Genomic DNA, 26,015 nt, shown 5'->3' with positions numbered 1-26,015 from the left:
TTCAGATACTTGTACTTTACCACAGTATTCACATTTTCTGCTACTTTATACCTTTACTCCACTATTTCAGTAGCAGATATTGTACTTTTTTTCCTTCCTCTACATTTATATAACATCTGTAGTTACTTTTCAGACTTTACAGACAAAAACTTAAGATCATCAATTGTTAAGAATAAACTGCCCAACATTATATACAGGTGTTAGAATTAGCTCCACCTCAACCAGATACAACATTAAAATGCTTACATGTTCATTTATTTGACAGCTTTAGTTACTTTTCAGATGAAGATTTGACACAATGGATAATATAACAAGCTTTTAAAATATAACACATTGTTAAAGATGAAACCAGTGGTTTCCAACCTTTTTAGCTTCTGATGTCTTACAAAAAGCAGTGTGTAGTCAGGGTCACATTTCACATGTCATTGAGTTGTTAACAGCTCCACCAAATGGTGATTTTTCCCTCTAAACTTCTCACATGCTTTCATTTCAATAAATGTTCAAATGATCCAATATTTCACCAAAAATCAAAGATTTGAGAAAAAGTCCAAAAACTGAAAACAGGTTTGTGTATCAGAACTTTGTTTTTTCTTCTTTCCTCTCCCATTAATCATCTCACGACCCCTCAGATTTATCTGGTGACCCTTTGGAGGGGTCCGACCCCTAGGTTGGGAACCACTGGACTAAACTAGCTAACTGTATATAAAGCAGTTGAAACTAGCTCCACCTCCAGCAGCTACAACAGTAACATGCTTCTTCTATTTTTTGATTGTTATGCATGACAAGACTAAGACAAATATATTGTATGTAAAAATCTACTTGGCAATAAATAAATCATCATTCAAAGACGCTGATTTCCTGCTAAACTTTTACTTTTAATACATTTAGTAAATTAAGCTGATAATACTTCTTTACTTTTATTTAAGTAGGATTTTGAATGCAGGACTTTCACTTGTTGAGTACTTTTACATTTTTGAATTGGTGCTTTTACTTAAGTAAAGGATCTGAATACTTCTTCCAGCACTGATTAAAAGCCACAGAATTCCCCATAAACCTGAGCCTATAGAAATAAGTATGAGCCCCAGTAAACAGGACAAGTTTATCTGGTGACCCTTTGGAGGGTCCCATCCCCTAGATTGGGAACCACTGGACTAAACTAGCTAGTCCCTGCATATTTACAGAATGGAATAATAATAATAAAAGTAATAATGTCATATATAGTAAAATAGGAGCACTATTACTTTAATACCTCAAGTACAATTTGCTGCTAATACTTTTACTTAAGAAGGATTTTTCATGCAGGACTTTTACTTGTAAAGGAGTATTTTTACATATTTGTATTTCTATTTAATTGAAGGATCTGAATACTTCCTCCACCACTGGCTACGTATTACATTTATCTACCACTTGGCTCATAAATTTGATAAAATCTGTTTGTGTTGGCTTGTGTTGTCATAAAATAACCGTTGGGCGGCGCTTTGATCGCTCCGCTTTTACTTGGATTCTTATAAGCAGATTCAAACATTTTTTTCACTCATGGAAATTAGACCACAAATAAAATACAGTCATTTATTTACTTTAAAAAAATACATTTTAATTTTATTTACGGTGTTATAAGCTGAATATTTGGTTCCCCGTATTTTATTTGTCAGGCGGCAGCTTTGGAAAGAAGAAAGTGCGGGTCAGAAATCTCAGGCTGCATTCGCACACACTGATGGAGAACAGGCGAGGCTTTCAGGTTGGTTACGCGATGGCCGCTCTCTCAACAATATAAGGATTTTGAAGCGAAAACAATGCCTTCTTCGCTCGGAGAGGCGTGTTTTTGTCTCGACTGAATACCGGAATGATAGCGGTGTCGTTTTATCCCGCAAGTTTAGCTTTGAACGCAGGATCGGAGACGTCCCTTTGCTGTTAGGGGCTCTGTGTTTTTCTTGTTCGACTCCCGGGCCTGGACACTGTAGCGGCGGGCTGCTACTCTCGGATGAGCGGGCTGTAGCATCTCGGAAGAGGTGGGGTATGAATTTAGGCGAACCAGGGGGGAACTAAAGAAGCCAGTAGAGCCTCGAAGACCGGATGATATCATGAATGTCGCTGGTAAAATGTTATCGATGCCGGCGGAGGGTGAACAAGATCAAGTTTGACTCATAAGTTGATGTTTCTGGCTAGTTAGCATTAGCCAACGGTAGCGTCAACTTGCCCGAGCGAAAAAGCCAGAAGTAATTTAACGTCACATAACGTTGCCTGTAATGTTGTGCATGTAGACGTGTGTTTAGCCATAACTCTGCCTTGACGTTGGGAAAAAAAACAAACAGTTTTTTTGCATTGTGATGGTGCACGGTAGCCTTTTGCTAACAGCAGGTTGCTAGCTAGAAACTAACTGGCCAGTGACGTAACGTTGGTCATTGTTTTGACAGCATGCAGCATCTTAGCCGAGGCTGAAAACATACCGATTGTTATCCAGATTATTCGTTTCTACCTCGAAAATGTATTACTAACAGACAGTGCTCATGTAAAAAGTTCATGTTTGGCTAACTGATGTGACGCAGCTCATCGTCCTGTTACGTTATAGGGTATCTACTAATTACTGCAGCATTTCAGATCAGTTTAGCTTTATTCCGCTATGAAGCAGCGGTGGGAGAAGCAGTTACATCCTTTACTGAAGTAAATGTACCAATACAGCTATGTAAAAATACTCCATTACAAGTAAAAGTCTGGCATGAAAAATCCTACTAAAGTAAGAGTACATAAGTATTAGCAGCAAAATGTACTTGAAGTATTGCAGTAAAAGTAGTGGTTTGGTTTCTCTGTCTGATATATTATTATACATTACATCATTATTAATACTGAAGCATCAGTGTGGAAGCAGCATTTTACTGTTGTAGCTGCTGGAGGTGGAGCTAGTTTCAACTACTTTATATACAGTTACCTAGTTTAGTCCAGTGGTTCCCAACCTAGGGGTTGGGCCCCTCCAAAGGGTCACCAGATAAATCTGAGGGGTCGTGAGATGATTAATGGGAGAGGAAAGAAGAAAAAACAAAGTTCTGATACACAAATCTGTTTTCAGTTGTGGACCTTTTCCCTAATCTTTGATTTTGGTGAAATATTGCATCATTTGAACATTTATTGAAATGAAAGCATCTGAGAAGTTTAGAGGGAAAAATCACTATTTGGTGGAGCTGTTAACAACTCATAGACATCTGAAATGTGACCCCGACTACACACTGCTTTTTGTAAGACATCAAAAGCTAAGAAGGTTGGAAACCACTGGTTTCATCTTTAACAATGTGTTGTATTTTAAAAGCTTGTTATATTATCCATTGTGTCAAATCTTCTACTGTGTAATCTTCTTCTAGTGTGCTCAGACACTAGCTTCTGTACTGTCTCAAATTATGGTTTTCCTTTGATGCTTAGTTGTAGGATGGATCCAGACAGTGGGGCAGAACCACAAAAAGCTGTCAGTTTGCAGTGGAAGAGCTACAAACTTGTCCAGGACCCAACCATTCGACGGGTCACACAGAAGATCTACAGATATGATGGAGTGCATTTCAGTGTACCAGTGAGTTGAATTGAATTTATGTTCTCTCTCTCTTGAATCTTTAATTTTTTGGGTGTGTGCTTTTGTATTATTTAAACCACAACCTCTTTAATTTTTCCAGGACTCTGGATTTCCACCCGTGGGTGAACTACGGGACCCTAGACCCCGACGACTATGGTCCAGGTATACAGAAATGTCCCTGCCGGTGCCAAAGTTTAAGGTAAGAATTCCTGGTCGGATTTCATTTCGATACACACGCCACCAGTTTCATCTCTCGGAGTGACCAAGATCTTTTTCCCGTGGGTCAATTTTTCTTCACAGCTTGATGAGTTCTACGTGGGTCCAATACCCCTCAAGGAGGTGACCTTTGCTAGACTCAATGACAACATCAAGGAGCCCTTCTTGGCAGAAATGTGTGCCAAGTTTGGTGAAGTGGAGGAGATGGAGATCCTGTTTCACCCCAAGACAAGGAAGCACTTGGGCCTGGCCAGGGTGTTGTTCACCAGCACCAGAGGAGCCAAGGACACAGTCAAGCAGCTGCATAACACCTCTGTCATGGGTAACATCATTCATGCTCAACTGGATATAAAAGGTAAGCTTCAACACCTCATCTGAGACTTCTTGAAAGTATGAACTGGTTGTGAGTTATAAGTTATCATAGTGGTGTATCAGACAACTATGGGTGATTTTTACAGGAATGTTTGTACAATGGCAGATAATAAACCAGTATAAACATGTAACACATTCAAGATTTTGGTTTAAAAATGTGATTATGGTCATCAAAACACATTGAAACATGATGTATAACATTTGCTTGTTTTAATAAGAGCTGAAGTTCATGATAAAATACTGAAAAGGTTTACAAATATCTCATTAAACCATCTATCTGCATCTTGTTTCAAATATACACCAAAAGTGAATCACTTGTTCCTTGGACCAACATCCCACAAACTTCAATTGAAGTCTGGTAATAAGTTCATAAGATGTCCTGCTAACTAACAAACCAACCAACAAGTAAATAGGACAGAAAGGTTTAACTGCCACTTGGTTGAGGCAGTTAAACCTGATGGAGTTTGTCTTCATGATAGTAGATAGAGTTTAACGGTGATCTCATGTCACAGTCTGTATTTATTTAGTTTTTTTGTTGTTGTTTTTTTTTATCCAGGCCAGCAGAGACAGAAGTATTATGACCTGATAGTAAACGGGTCCTACACTCCTCAGACTGTGCCCCTGGGAGGGAAGGCTTTGACAGACAGGATCCAGCCTCAGGCTCCAACGCAGCCACAGCCTGACACGGTATAGTCACAGCATAATTATAACTACACTTAATTTGATTCAGACTCAGCTAACAACTAATAATAATGCTGCTGAAAGACTCCAATTCTTCCCTTCACATGTTAATTTTAGATGATAACTGAATAACTGAAGTGACAGAGTGCCTGTATCTAACATGATAACAAACGACAGACAGTTGCTTGATTTCCAAATTCAAATATAATTTGCCTCTTTCTGCACAGTCATCCGAAATCAGGCGGAGGCTCTCCAGTGAGCTCGCGGTGTTGGCAGCAGGGGTCCAGGCCCTCACATCAGGAAGCACCCCTTGCTCTGTGGACACTGGTTTCAGCGAGCAGCGTCTGGACACTCCCCCCTCCTCCATGGCAGGCCCCTACACCCCCGGATCCTCTTCTTCATCTCAGGGTGGTGGAGGAACACCTTACAGCTCCAGATCTGGGACTCCTTTCTCTCAAGACTCGGGCTACACCGGCGGCAGGTTAGTTGTTGATATTTAGCAAATGGAGAATTACTCATCAAAATTTAAACATTTGCTCAGTGCTGTCATTATGATGAGGCAAATTCAGGTCACTAGTCAAAGATTAGACACTTTACTGCTTCACCTGTGTGTCATCAGATCACAGTTTGTACAACCTGATCATAAATTATAAATGTTAATTATTGAGCAGTGTTGAATTCATATCATTAAGAACAATAACCACAAAATGTAGCTGTACATCTTCACACATTATGTGTGAATTTGTGTACAACTCTCATAGTCTTTTTGTTGTATTCAAACAAGATTTGTCTCATCTCACCCAGCAAGAGGAATTGCTTCTAGGTTCTTTGCTGCAGTTGTGTTGCATTGACAGTTTGCTACCTTTAGATCTCCATACAAGTATTTTAACATGGTTCTGCATCCAGAAGATGAAAGCAGCATCAAAATCATTGTGTTATTGATAATGGGGAGTATTTTGGTTTTTATACTCACAATGGCGGCATACACTGACTCAGTTACATGTTTATAAATGTCAGTCATGCTTAACTCCACAAAATAGTAATTTAAACTCTGCATTATTTCTGTTTTGAAGGCATACTGGCTACAACACTGGCACTTTGGGCAGCGGTTACCCTCCCCAGGACATGCTACCTTCCTCCTCCTCGTCCTCTGCAGTCTCATCTACTGTTGGAGGATACAAAGTGTCCCGCTACTCAGAGGATGCACAGGAACCTTCAATGTACCACAGAGGTCGCCCCATGTATCCCCCAAACACATCATACCGTCCCAACGAGCCACCGTGCTATCCCCCGTACCCTAACGTCGGAGGGCCTGGGCCACACATGGCTCATCACTCCTCAATGCCTCCGCCACCTCTCGCCACCCAGTATGATCAGCCCCCAATGTCAGACAGGGACAGGGACCGTGAAAGAGACTCAGGAGGCCGTTATGGGCCAGGGGGGATTGGCTCCAGAAGGTCATCTTACCATCACCAGCAGGACACAAACTCTTCCTCCAAGTACCATTCCCATCACTCCCACCACCACTCAGATCGCAGGGATGACCGGGGGTACCGGCGAGACAGCCTGGGCTCCCGGTCAGGTGACCACAGCCACCAGAGACATCGCAACCACCACCATTCTCACAACCACCACGGCAGCAGCAGCCGCAGAAGGAGCAGCCACGACCGGGACAGGGATCGAGACCGAGATAGAGACAGAGACAGTGACTACTCCAACAGCTCTGACCCCAGATACAATTCCAACTCCTACCGCTCTTCCTCTAACAGCATGTCTCCTCCCCCTTCATCTTACTCTGCATACTCCTCCTCCAAAGAGCCTGCCCAAGCCCCCTCTCAGGGATTGGATGTTTCCACCCGTCTAGGGGGCACAAGCCTCACGGAGAGGGGCTCTCTGCCTTCAGTAGGTGCTGACAAAGACTTCCACGCAGCTCACCACAGTGCTCTGCCGCCGCCTCCCCCGCCGCCGCCTCCCCTCCCGCCAGCCTCTGTCATCGCAGCGGCTGTAGCCGAGACACTCGGAACATTGGACTTCAGCCAAGATAGTCCGGCCCGCGAGGAGCAGTGGACAAAACCCAAACGCCGTCCCAGCACCCCACCTGCCCCGCCAAAGACACCCCCACCTTCCTCCCCGCCCCACCCCTCCATCGCTTCCTCTTCTACCTCCCCTTCCTCTACCTCCCTCCCCCACCACCTCCCCTCCTCCTCTACCTCCCCACTGCCCCCCCAGCGTGACTCCTCCTCCCCAGAGCCAGATTCCACCAACGAGAGCTTACCGTTCGTCTACCACAGCAGCAGCCTCGACTCTCGTATTGAGATGCTCCTCAAGGAACAGAAGGCTAAATTTTCTTTCCTGGCCTCTGATGAGGAAGACGAGGATGAAAGGAAAGAGGAGAAGCAGAGGGGCACACGTGGGGACGGAGGAGAGCGAAGAGGGGGGTCGGGCGATGCGAAGGGGGAGCACACAAGTGGTATTCAGGTGGGAGATAACGGAGAGAAGGACCACAGGAGGAAAGGGGAAAGAGACAGAGACGGCCACAGGGGAAGGAAACGAGGAAAGGGAGGAGATGGTAGGAAGAGTCCTAACGTACTTACAGCAACCACACCATCCTCTTCCACGTATTCTCCGCACATCCCGCCCCCAGAGGAACCCCAACCCCAAGTTGGCCTCGCTGGGACCGGAGCTCTGCAGGAGGAATCTTCACAGGTTGGATCTGCTGACACGCGGAGCAGGACAGGAGCGCACACACCACCTTACAATGGGCAGAGTCAGGTAAGATCAGTAGTATGTAATGAAACTGCAGGGTTTAAACTATCAACTATCTCAACAGCAAGCAAACCTGATGTATAAGTAGCATAAAGGCTGATTCATATTTTTTATAGTGGGGCTGTAACATTGGATACAGTAAAACCAACCCAAAACTAAACTGTAAAATGTTTCATGTATGTTACAGTTCCCCCTTACCTTATTACTTCACTGTGATGTTTGATCTTCACTGTGCAGAATGATGTTTGTGTTTGAGTTTGACACTAGAAGGCTGTTTTTAACATTCATGTGCCAAAGCGGGAAAGTTTCTCCGTGCTCATCTTAAATCTCAGTTTAAGACGTGAACGTAAGAACATGATTTCGAGACATCACAACTAGTTTGGAGCCAATCGTGGTCTGGTATGTGATTCGCCCAAATGTGATGTGGAAGCTTAAAACTTGAGATTGAACTTCTCAGGCATGTAGGAGACTTTTGAAATGAAAAATATTTGCATATTCATAGATTCTGGATTTTTTTCTTAACAAAGTAAATAAACGTTTTTGGGGAGGGAAACCATATTGGACAGAAATTATTAATCATAGCAGAGTATTTTTATATATCTTAAAACATGGAGGGGTTCTTTAAATATGAAGGAGATTTATTTTCGTACATGGAAAAAGGTCATTTTTGTTCTTTTAAAGAATATTCACACACTAGTCTGCATACAAAGGGCTCTGTGGAGAAAAGGAAGAAAAATGTATTTAAAAAGTCTTAAATGCACAGAAAAACACAAAGATTAATATAACATAATTTGTGTGAATGTATATTAATGTTTAGGGTATGGTTTTTTTTCTCAGTTTTATTATTTACCGCATTCGTTTGTGTGAATGAATGTGTTACTTTCTCACAGAACACTTCCTGATTCTGTGGTAGTGAGTTATCTTTATCTTGGGGTTATCTCTGACGCCCTTCTTATGAAACCACATTTCTCACTGTCGATGCAGCTTAAACATATGAGAAGTTTCCGATTTTTAAAACAGAAAAACTCTCTTGTTTTCTTTCAGTCCTCCCCTCATTCCTCAGGGGAAGACATGGAGATCTCGGACGAGGAGGAGGGGGAGACTACCATAACAACGGTGACCACCCACCAGCCCTCAGTCACCTCAGGTTCCTCGCCGTCTTCATCCCAGGCTGCTATGCCTTCACAAACAACGGACCCCTCATCTTCACCCCAACCCATCTCTGACTCTGCACAGCACTTTGGCACCTCCATGCACCCTCCCATACCCTCCTACCCTCCTCATTTGCCTCCTCCACCTCCCCCCGGTTACTCCCTGCAGCCCCCACCGCCCCCGGGGATCCCTCCGCTGCCCCACATGGAGCTGCACCCCGAGTATCCTCCCCCCATGCCCCACCATATGTATGACTATGCCTCCTCCATGGAGCTGATGAACCAGTACAGCGGTGGTGCTCCCATGTCCTTCCAAATGCAGACCCATATGCTAAGTCGCCTACACCAGCTGCGCATGTCGTCATCCAACGGCACCCCGGGCCCTGGCGAGGCAGCCACCGGAGACTACTCCTCCTACCACCTCCACTCTATGCCCCCACCCCACACACATCACCCCTACATGGACCAAGAGGGGAGCGGGGCAGGGGCTCATTATGACCAGGACCACCGCTACATGCCTCCCCACATGCCCTACCCTTACCCCGATCCCCACAGCACTCAGATACCGCCCCCTCCACACCACGGCATCCCGCCTCCCCACACAGGCTGGCCGCCACACGTCTTACCTCCGCACTACCCCTCTTACATGCCCCCGCCCGGTTACGGCACAATGCTGCCCGGGGACGGAGACGAGTACAGGGCTCCAGGGGAGGAGATGCCCATGCTGGCGGAGAATCCGCATGAGGCCACGGTGCAGATGGTCCTCGCCACTCTGATCCAGGAAATGAAAAACATCATGCAGAGGGACCTGAACCGCAAGATGGTGGAGAATGTCGCCTTTGCCACCTTTGACGAGTGGTGGGAGAGGAAAGAGACCAAGGCCAAGGTAAGAATGACTAATCACAATAATGGAGGTGCATTGGACATTGGAACAGGGGTTTGTTTCATTAAACATTCACTAAATCTCCCAACAAATGTGCTTCTCTTCAAGCTGATTCTATGACCATATTAAGCAACTACTACCACCAACTTCTTTACTTGACCTTTGTTGCAACAAATTAAAATTAAAGTCTATAAAAATACCTCGCTGTATCTCCCTGTCTTCTTACTAATTTTGTTTTCCAAGGCCGTCACTTCGGTTACCATTTGATGGCAGTTTGAACTTCCCTTCCTCATTCTCAGCAGCAAGGAGTCACGCTGCTATCAACCATATTGATCCAGAGTCATTTGTTATACTATGAAATGCAAATAAAATCAAAGGTCTGAGGTCTGCGACTGATCTTTTTTTGTAACTGTAAATCTTTTCATTTTCCAGCCTTTCCAGACAATGGTTAGGGGAGTGTCTGCCTTACGGGATGATGAGAAAAAAGAGGAAAAGGTCAACCGTCCTCGGGAGCCTCTCACGTCTCTTGTGGATTGGGCGAGGAGCGGTGGCGTGGAGGGCTTTGCTCTCCGAGGAGCACTTCGACTGCCTTCCTTCAAGGTAAAAGCGGCACATTGCAGCAGTAATCTTGTAATCTTCACGTTTGACAGCTCACATTTTAATAATTAAAACATCATCTACACCTCTAATTGTATACATACAGTAACTGGTGACACATAGCTACTAAAACCCCTTTCAGACACGCACCCCTTTATGTTAATCTGATGGTAATTTAACAGAATTAGCACCCTGGTCACTTTCACATAAAGGTCAGGATGGCCTAGTAATATTTTTGTTTACACTTTTAACATGGCACAAGTCTGACTTGAATACTGTCAGATTAATGCAAAGGCTGCTGCAGCACAAGGTAAAACACGCAGAGACATGCATTGCATCTTGTTTCACCTTCTTACATCACTGTAATGCTTTTAATATCTCAATTATTATCTCTTTTGCACAAAATAGGAGGGGATTTTGAGCTCATTGTTCCTTTATTAGATCTGTATCAGATTGGCAACATAACTTCCTGTCATTCAATGATTGTTCATGTCTGACTTTACAAAACAGGCAGCAGAATTCACTCTCTGATTAAAGGAGTGAACTATCATTACAGTACCAATCAAAAGTCGGGACACACTTTCTCATTCAAGGGAGAGATGTGCCATAAAGAACTTTAATGTGAAAGTCACACGTTTGAATGACAGGAAGCCGTCACTTAAACATCTCGTTAAAGCCAGCTGTGTTACGTATTTCATGTCTGAAAAGGGTTGAAGAAGCGTATCGACATTATCACATCAGAGTATAGAAAAGTAGTTTTGAAATTTGACATCTTAAAGAAAGACATAACAACTGTAACAGTACTGGACCCAGATGACAATTTTACTCCTGATTACACAGTCAGGATTGCAGTATGATTTATCTATCATGAACACAGTTTATGTTTGATTTTTGCCAAGTACAGAAATGATGAAAAACAATACAGTTGTATCAGATTTTATGTCATAAGCTCATAGTTGTAGTCAAAAAACAGCCTAAGTCATTCTTTGCTGTGTTTAATTGATTTATAAAAACAATAATGTCATTGTCAAATTGAGCAGGTGAAGAGGAAAGAACCTCTCGAGCTCGAGGAGGGAGACATGAAAAGGCCGCGACCCTCGACCCCGCCAGACGAGGATGACGAAGGTTCGCAGAGCTGATATCGACAGTTTTTAAATAAGGGTTTGGATTAATCGTCCCGTTGAGTGTAACTGTCAAACTGTTGTTGTTCTGTTTTCCAGCTGCTGATGGGAGAATGCCAGAGGCAGACAGGCACGGAGCTGAAAGGGACAACAAGAGGAGGAAAAAGAAGCCAAGAAGTCGTAAACCTTGGGAGCTTGACAGCGAGGGAGAGGAAACATCTGATGGCTCATCATCTGAAAAGGTGTTGTTTTTATTTTTAAAACAAAGAACAAAAAAAACCAATAAAAACTCAAGATCAAGAACATGCACAAGTTAGGAGTTTTTTACATTAGATGTGAGTTATCATGAAATACCAGACTGAGCATTATATTTAATTAATATAAATGTTTGATCAGTTGTGTATTTTCTTTGTGTTAATGTTTTCATATCAATGAGGTTTTAAGGAGTCGTGTAGTTCTCACTTTTTTTAGCTAGATGGCAGCATTTCACTGTTTTTTATATACACCTACAGTCTCTGGTCTGCTCGAGTGAGCTAGTGTTGTAATTACAACCCTTTTTTTTATATTTAGGATGATGAGGAAGAAGAGGAGGAAAGTGAAAAGGAGTCCGATGGTAAATCTCAACCATTAATATCATTACTTTCATTATTACGTTTACTTCTACATTTCAGTCGAGGCAATACCAAAAACTTTTTTCTCTCTTTCGTTTTTAGATGATGCCCTTAGTGCTGATAGCGATGATGAGAGCCTTTCCTCATCCTCTGAGGGCTCATCTTCATCAGCATCCTCATCTTCATCGTCCTCTGAGGATGAAGATGAAGAGGAAGGAGAAAGGGTTGAAAGCGAGGGGCCGGACACCATGGACGAGTCGACCATGGACAGCACAATCGAGAAGGAGGATGACAGGTATAACGTTCATGTGTCCATGTTATGTTTGAGTGCTGCTAAAGAAATGAACAGTGTTCTCAGAAATACCTTTTTGTCAGTGTTACGTAATTAAATTTCCAACATGTTGTTACTGCTACCTCCAATTTGTTCTTCTGCTTTTCTCAGGGAAAATATCACAGCTGCTGTTTCAAAGGCAGAGGTCAAAACCGGTAAGACAGAAGTCCTCATCAATGTCATTAACAAATGCAAAACAAAAACAAAAAGAGATCAACTGCAAATGCAGTGAAAACAAAGTAAGAGATATTAAGTACAGGCATCAATCACAATGTTTATTGGAAGTATGGATCAATTCCTCTGTGGAGGACCCAGACTTAAAAGATTTAGTGTTTACCATTAATCTCAACGGGTCTCTAGTGTGTTTGTTCCTTCAGTTTTGTGTTATTAATATGTTAAGAGGACAGTGTACAACGCAGCCTTGTTGTGAACCTTTGGGAGTAGGGAGCATCTGGGACATGAAGGTTTTTGTTAATAAAGTAAATTCCATTGAATTAGTTTTGACGGTTTGTGTGGAAGGAAGGAGGGTTTCTCTGTGTGGAAAGTTGAGGCAAAGTCCGCAAAGTATTACTCATTGTTCCAGGCAATTACGTGGCGGAAAAAAATTATATTGTCCTCCACTGAAATAAACTTCAGGGGGTTCCAGTGATTGCAGAGTATATGATATGATATGATATGATATGATTATTAGAGACGGTTTATATGATGCCTGATAGTATATCTTGGGAATTTCACTGGCAGGGAAGTACAATTTGGCCCAGTGCCGTTTGACTCAGATGAACTGGCAATTTTGGCAGTCGGGATAAGAAGTGAGGATTTCCGAAGGGATTTTTGCAATTAGGTGACGACATAAAATACAAAAATGAAAATAGTGAAAATAAAGTAAGAAACATTAAGTAAAGGCATCAGACACAAAGGTTAACCATTAAAGTAAGAGCTTGAATTTTGAGTTTAAAAGTGAATTTCACACTCTGTTTTACACTCTGACTGATGATTCACTATGAATGAATTTTGCAGCTTTTATTAAAAATAGCACAACAATTAGATAAGCTGTGTTTAGTGCATTGTATTTAGTTTGGATCAGACTTTAAAAACTCTTCTATCTCTCTCAGGTGAAGCAAAGGACAGCAAGGCAGATACAACAACAGCTCCTACCAAGCGTCCCCCATCGCCTCCATACCCGCGTCCTTCCTCCCCTATTGTCCTTGTGCCTCCTCTCAAGAAACGCAGGAAGACTGTCTCTTTCTCCACAGACGAGAACGACAGCAAAACACAGCTGCAGGCTGCGCCGTTATCTCCATCTCCATCACAAGTGGCGGGTGAATCTCCCCTCCTCTCTCCTGGCAGACTCCCAGACTCCCCCGCCGCTACACCATCAGCTCGATCCACGCAGGGCATCCAGCTGCTCCCCTTTGCCTCCAAACCAGGTGAAGGCAACGCCCTCATCGTGCCCCCACCTGAACGAACCCACGATTCTGATGAGTCCAAAAAGGGACCCCCTTTCTCTCCTCAAACCACCCCTGTCAAATCCCCCAGCAAACGGGGTGCAGGCAAAGACTCCCCCAAATCCCCCGCCCCTCCTGTTATGGTGTGCCGCACCGTGCAGAACCTGCCGTTGGACCATGCCTCTATGTGCAGGATGGCCTTCGAGGAGGCCCCCCCTCCACCTCCCGTCAACAAACGGTCCAGAGGAAGGCCGCGGACGACCAGCCTGTCCGCTTCTTCCTGTCACTCCCTCAGAGAGGAAGACGAGGATGAGGAAGAAAACGAGCAGAGGTTGAGACTCAGAGAGCAGCTGGGGGCGTCCAGCCTACTGCAGCTGGCTTCGGCTTCAACCACCGACCTGTCTGTGTTGGCTGACGTAGCCCTGAAAATGGACCCTGATGCTGGGGACTCTGAGGAGACAGAGACATCTGACGAGGCAGAGGAGCAGAAGATGGAAGAAGATCTCTTCTCCCCAGAGTCACTGGCCCTGGTTTTGAGCCCAGAGGGTGTAATTGTAGTGATGGAGCACAACTATTGCAAACCTCCTGTTCTCCCAGTATCACCCGGTACCAAAAGGACTTCCTCCAAACAAGACCCCTCTGTGTTGCTCCCAGCAGACCTCAACGCTATTTCCGGGGTGCTTGAAGCGCCAGAGGAGGTCATTGGAGAGGCGCTACCTTCCAGGGGAGATACAGGGGAATACTTGTCAGCAATGGGAGTGCTGTGTGAGTCTGAGGATTCGGGGCAGGCTGCTTCTCTACCTCCATCATCAAAGAAGAAGAGCATAGTTGGCAAGGGATTCGAACTTGAAAATGACAAGAGCAAAAAGAGGAGAAGAAAAGACAAAGAAAACCAGGAGGTTCATCACACGAAAAAACAGAAGGAACAGCCGGGCAAGAAACAGAGGAAGCGGAAACTAGAGGTGCGTAGGACTTTGTTCCTGTAAATATTTGTCAGTGTCTTAATCATAGACGGTTTGACATATGTAAGAATCTGTCACAATGTGTCTGACACAATAGAAGTGAGAATCATCTGTAGGTTCATTGTTAGGTTTCTGTAATAGTGGCACATTCGCGTTGGTGTTTTATTGTAATATCATATCAAACAATGACTGACTGTTCTCTGCTTGTCTCGTGCACACACAACACAAAAGTCCCTACTATTTGAAATTATATGTTTTGGCTTAACCAGTGGAGGAAAAAACAACACGCTGCAACACGCTACGATATAATTAGATGTAATTTCAAAGAGTAAAAACCTGTTTTTAATTGGCACGACCAGATTTATGTAACCAACCTTATTTTTATCTGTTGGGTAAAGGGTTGATTCTGGCTAGAGGAGCAGAGGGAGGAAGGGATGTGGCCCTGTTTTCTTTTCTACATTAACTCACTAGTCTGAGCTGTTGACGCAATCAACGCAGACCTTCATTGCCTCAGTGTTTTTATGTAAAACATGTGGTATTCATCACGTTTCTAGCTTATGTCAGCCAGGCGTGCGCCACGAGCACACTCCTCTTCTCGTTCATAAAGGGTTTTTCTTCACCCCCGCCAGGCTGATTGAGCAGTTTGCCTTTTACTGAAAACAACACTTTTTCGGTTTTCAGCTTGCCTTCTCGTTAAATTACTACTTAACAAACATTCATGATTGATCTTTGTCATCTGCTGAACTGAGTCAGACCGATCCTGAGGCTTATCTTTCCTTTCTGACAGGAACAGTAGCTTCATACATTAAATGTTTAGTCTTTGCTGTATAAAACAGCATCTGTACATATTTCCCCTGAAAGTTAATGTTAGAGTTAAAAACAGGTAATGATCCTGCATGTATATATTCATTTTGTTAAATCTGTAAACATGTAAATGACCCAGTTAACAATATTTAGTCATTAGTCCTTAATATCTCTATGGACAAAGTGACCGAAACTGTCCAATAATTGAGTTACCTGTCATGTGACTTCAACAGATTAGGAACTAAAAGGCAACAATGGATCTTTTTTTGCTTTATTCTGGACCAAAGAAACTGAACTACATGCGTGAACACAGCCTTAGTGCTCATCTCTAGTTGTGTTTATCCAGTCCTTCTCTAGTAATGTTCATTTCCTCTGCACAGGACTCGGAGGAAGACGTAGACGTGGAGGAGCTTGAGTCCGGCGAGCTGTCCAGCTCAGACACCGAGGATGAGGTGGTCGAAGAGGTGAGGAAGAGCGAGCGCCTCTTCCTGCAGGAAGCGGGAATAACGTCGTCACAACGCTGGCCGAAACCTGTCCCTGCACCCAAGCCGCTGGCCCTGAAGTTTGAAAACCGTAGCGAGTTTGAGCAGATGACGATCCTGTATGACATCTGGAACTCCGGTCTGGACGGTGAAGACTTGATGCTGCTGAAGAAGACTTACGAGAAGCTGCTACAGGACAACCACAGCTCTGACTGGCTCAACGACACTCACTGGGTCAACCATACTAATATCCTTATCAGTGACCTCCTTCTGTATTCAATATGTTGTCTATGTGATAGTCATAGAAACAAATGTCTAAAAAGGTCTTAATTTCATTGTGTAGTCTCCTGTTATTTCCCTTGACCTTTGAGCTGCACTAACCAATTTGCCAAACCCTCGGCGTAAGAAGAAGAGCGCGGACGGACAGCTTCGTGAGCATGTGACCGGTTGTGCCAGGAGCGAGGGCTACTACGCCATCAGCCGTAAGGAGAAAGACGTCTACCTGGACCTGGACCTGCCCGAGCAGGTCATACGGGAGGTGGAGAATGTCGACAGCTCGGTAAGCAGACTCCCAGTTTCTCTCTATGATTGTGTGCTTTTTTTTATTTTATTTTTTTTACCGCCACTGTTGATGATATTTTGCTTTAGTCTGGACTAAGAAAACTAAATGAAACATAACTGGCAATTAAGGTAAATGGTCTGCAGCCGTTCTATTTTAAAAGTTAACCGCATTAATTAATGGATTAAATCAAGGTTAACGAAAAGAGGAGTTGGAGTGCTCCGCTGTGTTATTATTAACGTCATGTCTCCAGCAGTGGAGAGCAGCCTCTCTGCTGCTCCGGGGAAAGCCATCGTTGTCCAAGAAGCTGAGCGGCGGCAGGGTTTTTGAGGGGAAACAGTTATTTTTAGAGTTATTTTCGTCACCTCAGAGTTGGTTTACGTTGTTTAATGCTGCATTGTGTGTTGGTTAGCTAGTCTCGTTTGTTACCGCTGGAGTTCACTGCTCCGCTGCGCTAACGTTACTCTCTGAGTGATGGCGCGGAAAGTTCACACTATACTTAACGTTCTTCTTGCAAAGGTAATTATTTTAGTCATTAAATCAAAAAAAAATGCTTGCAACTGCTGCTTTTTTCGAAGATGAACAACCAGATAACTCTAGCGTGTGCCCTCGCAGTTGAGTTCCGCCTTTTTTGTTCCGTCTACATCACATATTAACTAACATTTAGAAAATCTATTTTATACATTAGTGAATTGATTCAGAATCGTAGGAGATAAGAATCGACATTCTTATGTGCATTGATTTTTTTTTTTTTTCCCCACCCCTACATGTCTGAACACAGCCTCAGTGTTGGTTATTTATTACAGGTAGTGTAGTGATGTTCTCTGTGGAGGACTTAGACTTGAAATGTGGATGTGGGGGAGTCAATCAGTCATGAGTTAATGTGTTTACCATTAACTTTGATAGGTAGAAGTGAGTAGTGTGCTTGTTTGTGCAGTGTTTGGTAAATAAAATGCTGAGAGGACAGGATATGATGAAGCCTTGCCGTGAACCTTTGAAAGTATTGAGCATCTGGGACAAGCATGACTGTAAAGAAGTTAAACAAGTTAATCCACTGAATCCTGTTTGCATCGAGACTTGTTGGAAAGTTTTATAGCGTCAGTGGGTGTAAATGTGTGTAAAGTTGAGGCAAAGTTCACATCAAAGAATATCGATGTGTGATGTTCCAGATAACCGTGTTGTTGAGATAAATGATATCGTCCAAGCCTCCATTGGCTCTACAAACAATTTGAAGGAGTCCAGTGCTTGCTGAGTATAATATTTATATGATGTCTGATAATGGGGGAATTTAATTGGCAGAATAGTGAGTACGTTTGGCCCGCTGTCATTTGGCACAGACTGGCAATTTTGGCAGTCAGCATAATAAAAGGTGATTTCCAAGGCGTAGAGATGGAAGTTAAGGGATGTGTGGATCAGGGATTTGATTTTTCTGACTACCTGATCAGCACAAAGGTTGATACCATAACCATTTTTGTTGTCAAGCCCAGAGGTTTCAACATCTGGTTGAACTTCTTGGCTGAACAACAAACTTCATTACAACCATTAGACATTTTAAATTAAGGGCAGCTGTGGCTCAGGAGGAAGAGCGCTGATCGTAAGATCGGTGGTTCAATCTCAGACTCCTCAAAGTCAATTAGAACTTCCTTTGCTGTGGTGGATGGACGACTGATCACTGTGCAACCCTCAAAGAATGTGTTTGACAGTTTAAAGATACTGTAGGTCATAGATAGTTTTCATCTGTTAGTTTAAACCATCACAAACTATCTAGTTGATCTTTATAAAGCTCCCCTCCACTCAAAAATGTCTGTTTCTTATTGTTCCTTCAGTTGTATGTTTGAGCTTCTCTGTGCAGAATGATGTATGTGCAGAGTTTGTTTTCACATGAATTAGCTTAAAGCGAAAATTTTTCCTCTGTGCTCACCCTAAATGTCAGTTTAAAGCGTAAACTGTACGTTCAAGCACGATTTGCGACATCATGACAATTTTCTAACCAAACTTGGTGCAGTATGCAACTTCTATGGAAACATACTGTATGTTTAAAGCGTTCTTGCAACACTTACTTACGTATTTGTGAAACACTGTCGGTTAAAGCCACTGGTGAGTAGGTGCACACACACAAACACTTAACCGTGGGTTTTTAAAATGTCCCACTGTTAAAACCAAAACCAAACATTTGATTTGTCAACTTCTGGAGGGAGTCAGTACATTGTCCAGAAGGTTTCCAATATTACATACCATTCCCTCTTGACACTGGATATCATTTACAAACACCACCCCTTGAAACAAGCAATGATTGGGTCAGCTGTAATTTTGAGTCTTACTCATATATTCTTTCTCTCACACACACACTTTTCTTTCTTACAACCATCCCAGGTAATTTTTACAAAACTCACGGTTCGGATCGTATCACAGTTTTGAGTCACGGTTTGGATCATTTTTTGGATCAGCAAAAAAAAAAGAGACAAATATAACTTTGCTTTCCATTTATTCTGTAAAACACTTAAAGCAAAGAACTTCTGCCCATTGTCTTAAATGAAAACAATGTTCAACATGTCCAATGTCTAAATAAAATCTTCAAATATTTATAATATTCATTTGTTAAACTAAAGTGTAATATGAGGCTTCCTTTAAACATGGTAGTGAATAAAACAACAGCCTGTATCCACATCATCAAAACTCAATGATAACTCACAAACATGAACACACATCTTGTCCTGCAGCCACCAAACCAACATTCACTGGGGAAACTGGGTGCACTGCTAATCTCAGTTAGCAGCCAGATAGCTAATTAGCTGCAGAACATTAAACATCATGTAAAGAAACCTGCAGATGTCACCTCAGACCATTTGATGCAGGTTTGGTCGTCGTTCTTCAGAATCCCTGTTAGCAACACGCTGCCTGTCTATGACTTGTACTGACAGCAGTTTGTTTACTTTGTCTTAAATGAGGCTTTGCTTTAATCCACAATTCACATGTGTATCAAACTGGGAGGGAGGCGATCCGTTCCATTACACCGCTACTCACATTGACCTTTCTAAAGCATCTGGCACACATGCACATCATCAATTAATGATTTTCCATATGGAGATAATAATATTCGCACACTGCCGGAGCGTCGTTGACAAAGAAAGATGGAACACTTTAGCAATCAGATCACGAAAAACAGCTGCTGGGGGGGAAAACTGTAGGAAAGCTCTTGTGTTGGGTTGCTATGTAAATCATGGATTTCCCTTTAATGTGTTTTCCACTCTGGCTCTGTGCTGTGTTTCACTCTCTCCATGGAGAAAAGCATGTTTCTTTATACCCAGGGCAGAGACGTGGCTTTGTGGTTTTGATGTAGCTCTGAGCTATGTGCCACTGATTCGGTGGAAAACGAGATGTAACCGGACACTTCATCAGTCAACATCCTTCATGTCCTGATCTAAGCTGCAGGGCAAATTTAAGGTGTGACCGGGGATGTGGTTTCATCCCAGTGGTGGTTTGATTGCGAAGCAGTTATCAGGAATTTATAGTGTTCTTTAAAAAGCACTCACTGGTCTTAATAGTACAGCTATTAAGGTGGACCGTTTTGAACTTTGAATGCTGACCTTCTGATGTTACAACATCTGGCGCAGGTAACGCTTTTCTCAGTTATTGAGAAAGCCGAACACACAAAAAGCCAAAAATACGTGTTTGCTCTGTTTTTGACCTGTGTTTTGTCTGCGGCTCAAGTGATGAGTCATCTTTTTGTTGGGTTGTTTTTTCCACCATTATTGTCGTTTCTATGACTTCTCAGCAATTTACAGCCAAGCTCACTTTTCCACATCAAATAAGACTTTTCATGTGCAGCTGATTTCATCCATATACTTATCGTTATCAAAAAAGATGATAAGGTTGCAGTTTACTAAGGATTATCAATGAAATGAGGATTATTTTATCTTTTGTTCTTCATGATGTGTAGTAGATTTGACATTTATCTTGCAGTTGTACTGTAAAAACACTGTTTGGCTTCAGCTTCTGTTTAGTTTTCAGTCTTTTGGTGTTCAATTAAAGACAACTCGTAATAATTGCTGATATCATGTGTAAGACACAGAATCTATAATCGTCTTTGGGTTTGGTTTGGTTCCTCTTCACACAGAGAAAAATCTAACCAAAATGCATCACTTCACGCCACAAGAGAACGTTTCCTCGTATCTCGGGCGGAAGTGAGAAGGTAAACGCAGGAAGGACCGACATTGATTCATTCTCCGCAGGTCTGAACACAGCGGAGTCTGATTCAACCGGACTGACGCAGATCTGAAAACACTCTTAGTCTGAGGAATTATTCATATCCTGCATTTGTTGTAATTCTTCAAAATGGACTGCGTGCGCTGATTAAGTGGTTTTGTCTAAATTTAGTTCAGAAACAGATGAGAAACTCCGTCCCTTTTCCTAACATTCAGTCTTATCTGACACCTCCGCCAGTCTGTGGTTTCACATGAACCTCACCCACACTAACTTGACTGTTGCACATTGAGGTCAAAGTTCCCTCTCTTCCGGTTCAAGGTCATATGATGACGTGACAGTGTCAGTGGGCCCTTTGTAAAGAAACCTCTTTGCTGTCTTGTTTCTTTCCAGGGGACAAACCGGCTGCTATCAGAGAGACGTTCAGAGCAGCGCCGCCTCCTCACGGTCATCGGCACCCCAGCCGTTATGGACTCTGACCTGCTCAAACTCAACCAGCTCAAGGTACGGCCATTAACAACAGCCATGGTAGCTGACACAGTGTTCACAGTGTTGCTTTTAGCTTCCACTTTCAGTTCTTTCAGTAACTTTTGCATCAACAGATTAAACCTTGTGTTCCCGCTGATCAAACATTAACATCTCCGCCAGCTGCCATGAAGAAATAGAAGTCATCCACCTTCATCATATTGCCTCTGTGCTATAATATCAATAAAAGAATAAAGGCCATCTTCCATTTACATCCTAAAAGCATGTTGCGTTGTGTTATAATACAAAGAAAACACTGGAAACAGGAGTAAACTGCTACCCATTTAAAGGTTTACTTACGTATTTGCGAAACACTGTCGGTTAAAGCCACAGGTGAGTGGGTGCACACACACAAACACTTAACCATGGGTTTTTAAAATGTCCCACTATTAAAACCAAAACCAAACAAACTTCTGGAGGGAGTCAGTACATTGTCCAGAAGGTTTCCAATATTACATACCATTCCCTCTTGACACTGGATATCATTTACAAACACCACCCCTTGAAACAAGCAATGATTGGGTCAGCTGTAATTTTGAGTCTTACTCATATATTCTTTCTCACACACACACACTTTTCTTTCTTACAACCATCCCAGGTAATTTTTACAAAACTCACGGTTCGGATCGTATCACAGTTTTGAGTCACGGTTTGGATCATTTTTTGGATCAGGAAAAAAAAAGAGACAAATATAACTGCTTTCCATTTATTCTTTAAACCACTTAAAGCAAAGAACTTCTGCCCATTGTCTTAAATGAAAACAATGTTCAACATGTCCAATGTCTAAATAAAATCTTCAAATATTTATAATATTCATTTGTTAAACTACAGTGTAATATGAGGCTTCCTTTAAACATGGTAGTGAATAAAACAACAGCCTGTATCCACATCATCAAAACTTGATGATGACTCACAAACATGAACACACATCTTGTCCTGCAGCCACCAAACCAACATTAAACTGGGTGTGCTGCTAATCTCAGTTAGCAGCCAGATAGCTAATTAGCTGCAGAACATTAAACATCATGTAAAGAAACCTGCAGATGTCACCTCAGATCATTTGATGCAAGTTGAAACAGGAGTAAACTGCTACCCCAGCTTTGTCAATATGTGTGTTTTACATTCAGATAAATAGTAAAGAAGAGGGTGTGGTTTAGCGAGCAGTTAACTGACGCACTACAGATATTTTATGACGACAATAACCGGACCCGGTGGCTGCATGCAGCGTATCACGAGTCCTGTCCTCAAACCGAAGTCACAAACTCTTGGATTACATTACATTTGAATGTAATGCTCGCTAACAAGATAACACATGTAAATAAGATTTAAATTGATTTTCCTTTCGCCTGGCTCTCCTTCTTCCAGTCTAAACTGGGCTAAACATATCTGAGCTGTACACAGACACGAAACTGAGCCCCCTCCCAGCCAGCAACTCCCTGAAGAAGGGTGGTGGTCACGTCTTTGGGTGGTGGCCGTTTTAGTGTTGCAGCTGTGATAAACACAGTGAATGAGAAATTACTGCCAAAACTTAACTTGAATCAGCATTTTCTGCCTTCATGCACTTTTAACTCTTACGTAAGATGATTTTATTACTCAATTGAACTCTGAAATCTCTGCAAATATGCACTCAAACCAGCAAATATGTGTTGTTTTAATATGTATGTCTGTTTATCTATTTGTTATTTATTTATAATCATTTAAGTACCAAAAGTTTTGCTGTTTAAGGTAAAGATCCAGCCTCTGGAGTGGCTTGAGTTTTAGGAAATCTCATATTCATCTGACAGTTTGTGTGATTTTATCATTTTTAACAAGAGCTTTGTTTTTGTCCTCGTGCAGTTCCGCAAGAAAAGGCTTCGATTCGGACGCAGCAGGATCCACGAGTGGGGCCTGTTCGCCATGGAGGCCATCGCTGCTGATGAGATGGTCATCGAGTACGTGGGTCAAAACATCAGACAGGTAAAGCTTCCAGTCTGTGAATATGCTGTATGTGAATCTTATTAAGTGTTTTATAAAGCGATGATACATCTGTAAAATGAGTGAAGAGTCACTATTGGTGCATTAATACAACTCACTTGTTAGCCGTTAGCTGTTAAATGTTAGCCACGCACCATCTCAGATAACATGCTTCATTTAAGTGTTCGTGTGGCATCAGCGAGTGAATATTTGTGTCTATTCTGTGTCCAGATGGTGGCTGACAATCGAGAGAAGCGATACGCTCAGCAGGGCATCGGGAGCAGCTACTTGTTCCGAGTGGACCACGACACAATTATCGACGCCACCAAGTGTGGCAACCTGGCACGATTCATCAACCACTGCTGCACTGTGAGTCTTAACGTCCTCGATCAGTCCGTATATGACACAAGTTTGTTCGTGCTCCTGTCGCTCATCTGTCTCTCGTTGTCCCGTTCTTTATAGCCAAACTGCTACGCCAAGGTCATCACCATAGAGTCGCAGAAAAAGATCGTGATCTACTCGAAGCAGGCCATCGCCGTCAACGAAGAGATCACCTACGACTACAAATTCCCGCTGGAGGAGAACAAGATCCCCTGCCTGTGTGGAACAGAGAACTGCCGTGGGACACTCAACTAGTGGACGCATTTCTCTCCCTCACTTGTCAGTGGCCAGCCAAACCCCCCCCCCCCCTGCCCGCTCTCCCCTCCCGCTCCCTCTCCCCTCCTCAGAGCGTTCCTCAAAACAAAGCCACCTTTTCCCCGAACACCCCCACCACCGCTCCTCTGGATGGCCTCACAGTACCCAGGAAACAGAAACGCACACACTTGCACTTTTCATCCACCTGGCAGTCTGACAAGCCAGTGCTTGAGGGGGTTGTGTAACCTGGCATGAGAATACTTTGGGGGGGGCGGGTAGGTGGGGGTGCTCTGCTTCAGCATTAGCTCTCCTGTGGCAGTATTGTTTGACTTGATGGGGGGGGGGAAATTATGCTCCAACACAAGTTGTTCCACACAGCCAGGCATGAAAGCTCCGTCTATCTCCATGCCAATATCCGTTTTGAAGGACGACGTTTAGAACTGAAAAGAACACCGGTGTTTTATGTCCACGTCAGCTCACATGATCTTCAGCCTGGATCGCTTTTCCAGTGTCAAAAAAAAAAATCCCTCCTGCACCCACCCAACCCACCCACCCACCCAGATCCGCACACAGACGCACACAGAAATACGAGACAAATTCAGGGTTTTTAAAAGCGCTTGTTGACGGCGCACTTTTAAGATGAATAACTTCAATCGATTTGGTCTTCAGTTATGCAAGATTTCCAAGTGTGAAGATTGTTTTTGGAGCTTTTTTTTTTTTTTTTTTTTTTTTTCCAACTTCATAGTATTATATGATAATATTACTATTGCTGTTATTAATGGTATTGTTATTTAGTTGCATTAGCTGTAAGTATCTTACAGTGAAATGAGCTTCAGTGTACCCACCCACTGTCCTCAGTGGTTCGTGATTCACCAGCCCTATAAATCAGTTGTTTCCCGTCTCCATTGTGCGTAAATCTCCTGATCCGCCGCCACCCTTTTTTGTCCCAATGACAACCATTGTTTTTAACCCCGCAGCTCATTTGTAGCTCAAATTGTGTTTTTATTTTTTACTGAGTTTCTCCCCCCCTGCAGGATCAGCACAACAGAGAATTGACCTGTGTTGTTTCTTTTTCATTTTTTTTTTTTGTTTGTTTGTTTTTATTTGTTTCTTCCCCCTCAAAATTTAAGCTATGTCAACAAAAGGTCTTGTGAGAAGAGCCTGTTGAGTGTTTGGTAGAATCTGTGTCTTGTTATTTCTGTCTGTGTAAAGTTTTTTCCTTTCATGTTTGGTTTTTTTTTTTTTTTTTTTCCAACCAGCGAATGTCAGATTTCCAACAGTCGCTATAAACATTTTCTGGGAGTATGTCATCGTTGAGGCAAAGATTCCTACCAAACTCCTGCAGGTCCTAGTAAAAAACGTGTGGTCAGTGTTTAACTTAGTCACTCTGTGTACTACCAATGTTTTTAAAAAGGCACATTTATTTTTATTAGGTCAGGTCTCTTTAAAGGTTTAGTTTAGTATCTTTTTACCCCTCTTGTTGTTGTTTATTTTTGGCCTTTCCAACATGCATTCGTATGTGTTTTTATTTGACAGTTAGGATTTGTTTGCCCTTAACAAAACATCCCTCCCTGAAAAATGTATCTTCTTAAGGTAAACAAATATCCTGCTTCACGATCTGTTTTGCAGTGTAGATGGGTGGAAGGTATAAACTGTGTGTGCCTAGATGAGATAGATGAGCAGGATTGTGACACACCACAGAGGAGGGGAGGGGAGGGAGAGGGGGGGGGCGGGGGGGGGGTGTCTACAGCCCCTTGTGTTGTGTGTGTCTCTCTGTTTTTGTTTTTTTTTTTCATATGGCTATGGCCGTCCAAAGTTTAACTCTCATTTTTCGAACTTTTTCTTTTTTTTTTTTCCGCAGAAGACTTTTCTCATTTTGTTCCCTCCTAAACAGGAAAAATGTGTAAGATATTTCTTGTTGCAATGAAAGCCTTTCAGTACAAACCAACCTTCTTTACTACAGGATTAAAAAGATGAAAGGAGAAAAAAAAAAAAAAAAAAATCAAAGAAGTACATGTAAATATTGTAGAGGTGTTTGTTTCTCGTAGAAACACACTGATTCCAAGCTGTAAATATGTCGTTCCTTTTCCTCTCTCCATGAGGAGGAAACATGTACATACCTTCCATTCATTTATTTTTTATTGTTTTTTCCTTTTAATTT

At 42.7% G+C, this 26,015-nt stretch overlaps 1 protein-coding gene across 2 annotated transcripts; it reads left to right on the top strand.

Moving 5' to 3' along the window:
* Window positions 1–1,681: 1,681 nt before the first annotated feature.
* Window positions 1,682–25,588, top strand: setd1a (SET domain containing 1A, histone lysine methyltransferase). Of its 2 annotated transcripts, none has more exons than XM_067615619.1 (21): window positions 1,682–1,738; window positions 3,412–3,556; window positions 3,657–3,755; window positions 3,857–4,127; window positions 4,701–4,831; window positions 5,053–5,306; window positions 5,899–7,597; window positions 8,636–9,628; window positions 10,058–10,225; window positions 11,263–11,347; window positions 11,443–11,585; window positions 11,914–11,956; window positions 12,057–12,249; window positions 12,397–12,440; window positions 13,398–14,692; window positions 15,877–16,225; window positions 16,356–16,537; window positions 21,134–21,244; window positions 23,102–23,221; window positions 23,450–23,587; window positions 23,681–25,588. In XM_067615619.1, the coding sequence occupies exons 2-21, from the start codon at window positions 3,419–3,421 to the stop codon at window positions 23,852–23,854; spliced, it is 6,630 nt and encodes a 2,209-aa protein (XP_067471720.1). In that variant the 5' UTR covers window positions 1,682–1,738; window positions 3,412–3,418; the 3' UTR covers window positions 23,855–25,588. The 2 variants fall into 2 exon arrangements, with proteins under 2 accessions (XP_067471720.1, XP_067471721.1); XM_067615620.1 differs by lacking the exon at window positions 1,682–1,738 and adding an exon at window positions 1,745–2,009.
* Window positions 25,589–26,015: the final 427 nt, after the last annotated feature.

The sequence above is a fragment of the Thunnus thynnus genome, chromosome 17 (assembly GCF_963924715.1).
Source record: "Thunnus thynnus chromosome 17, fThuThy2.1, whole genome shotgun sequence".
Lineage (NCBI taxonomy): Eukaryota > Metazoa > Chordata > Actinopteri > Scombriformes > Scombridae > Thunnus > Thunnus thynnus.
This window is presented reverse-complemented; position numbering and strand designations above follow the sequence as displayed.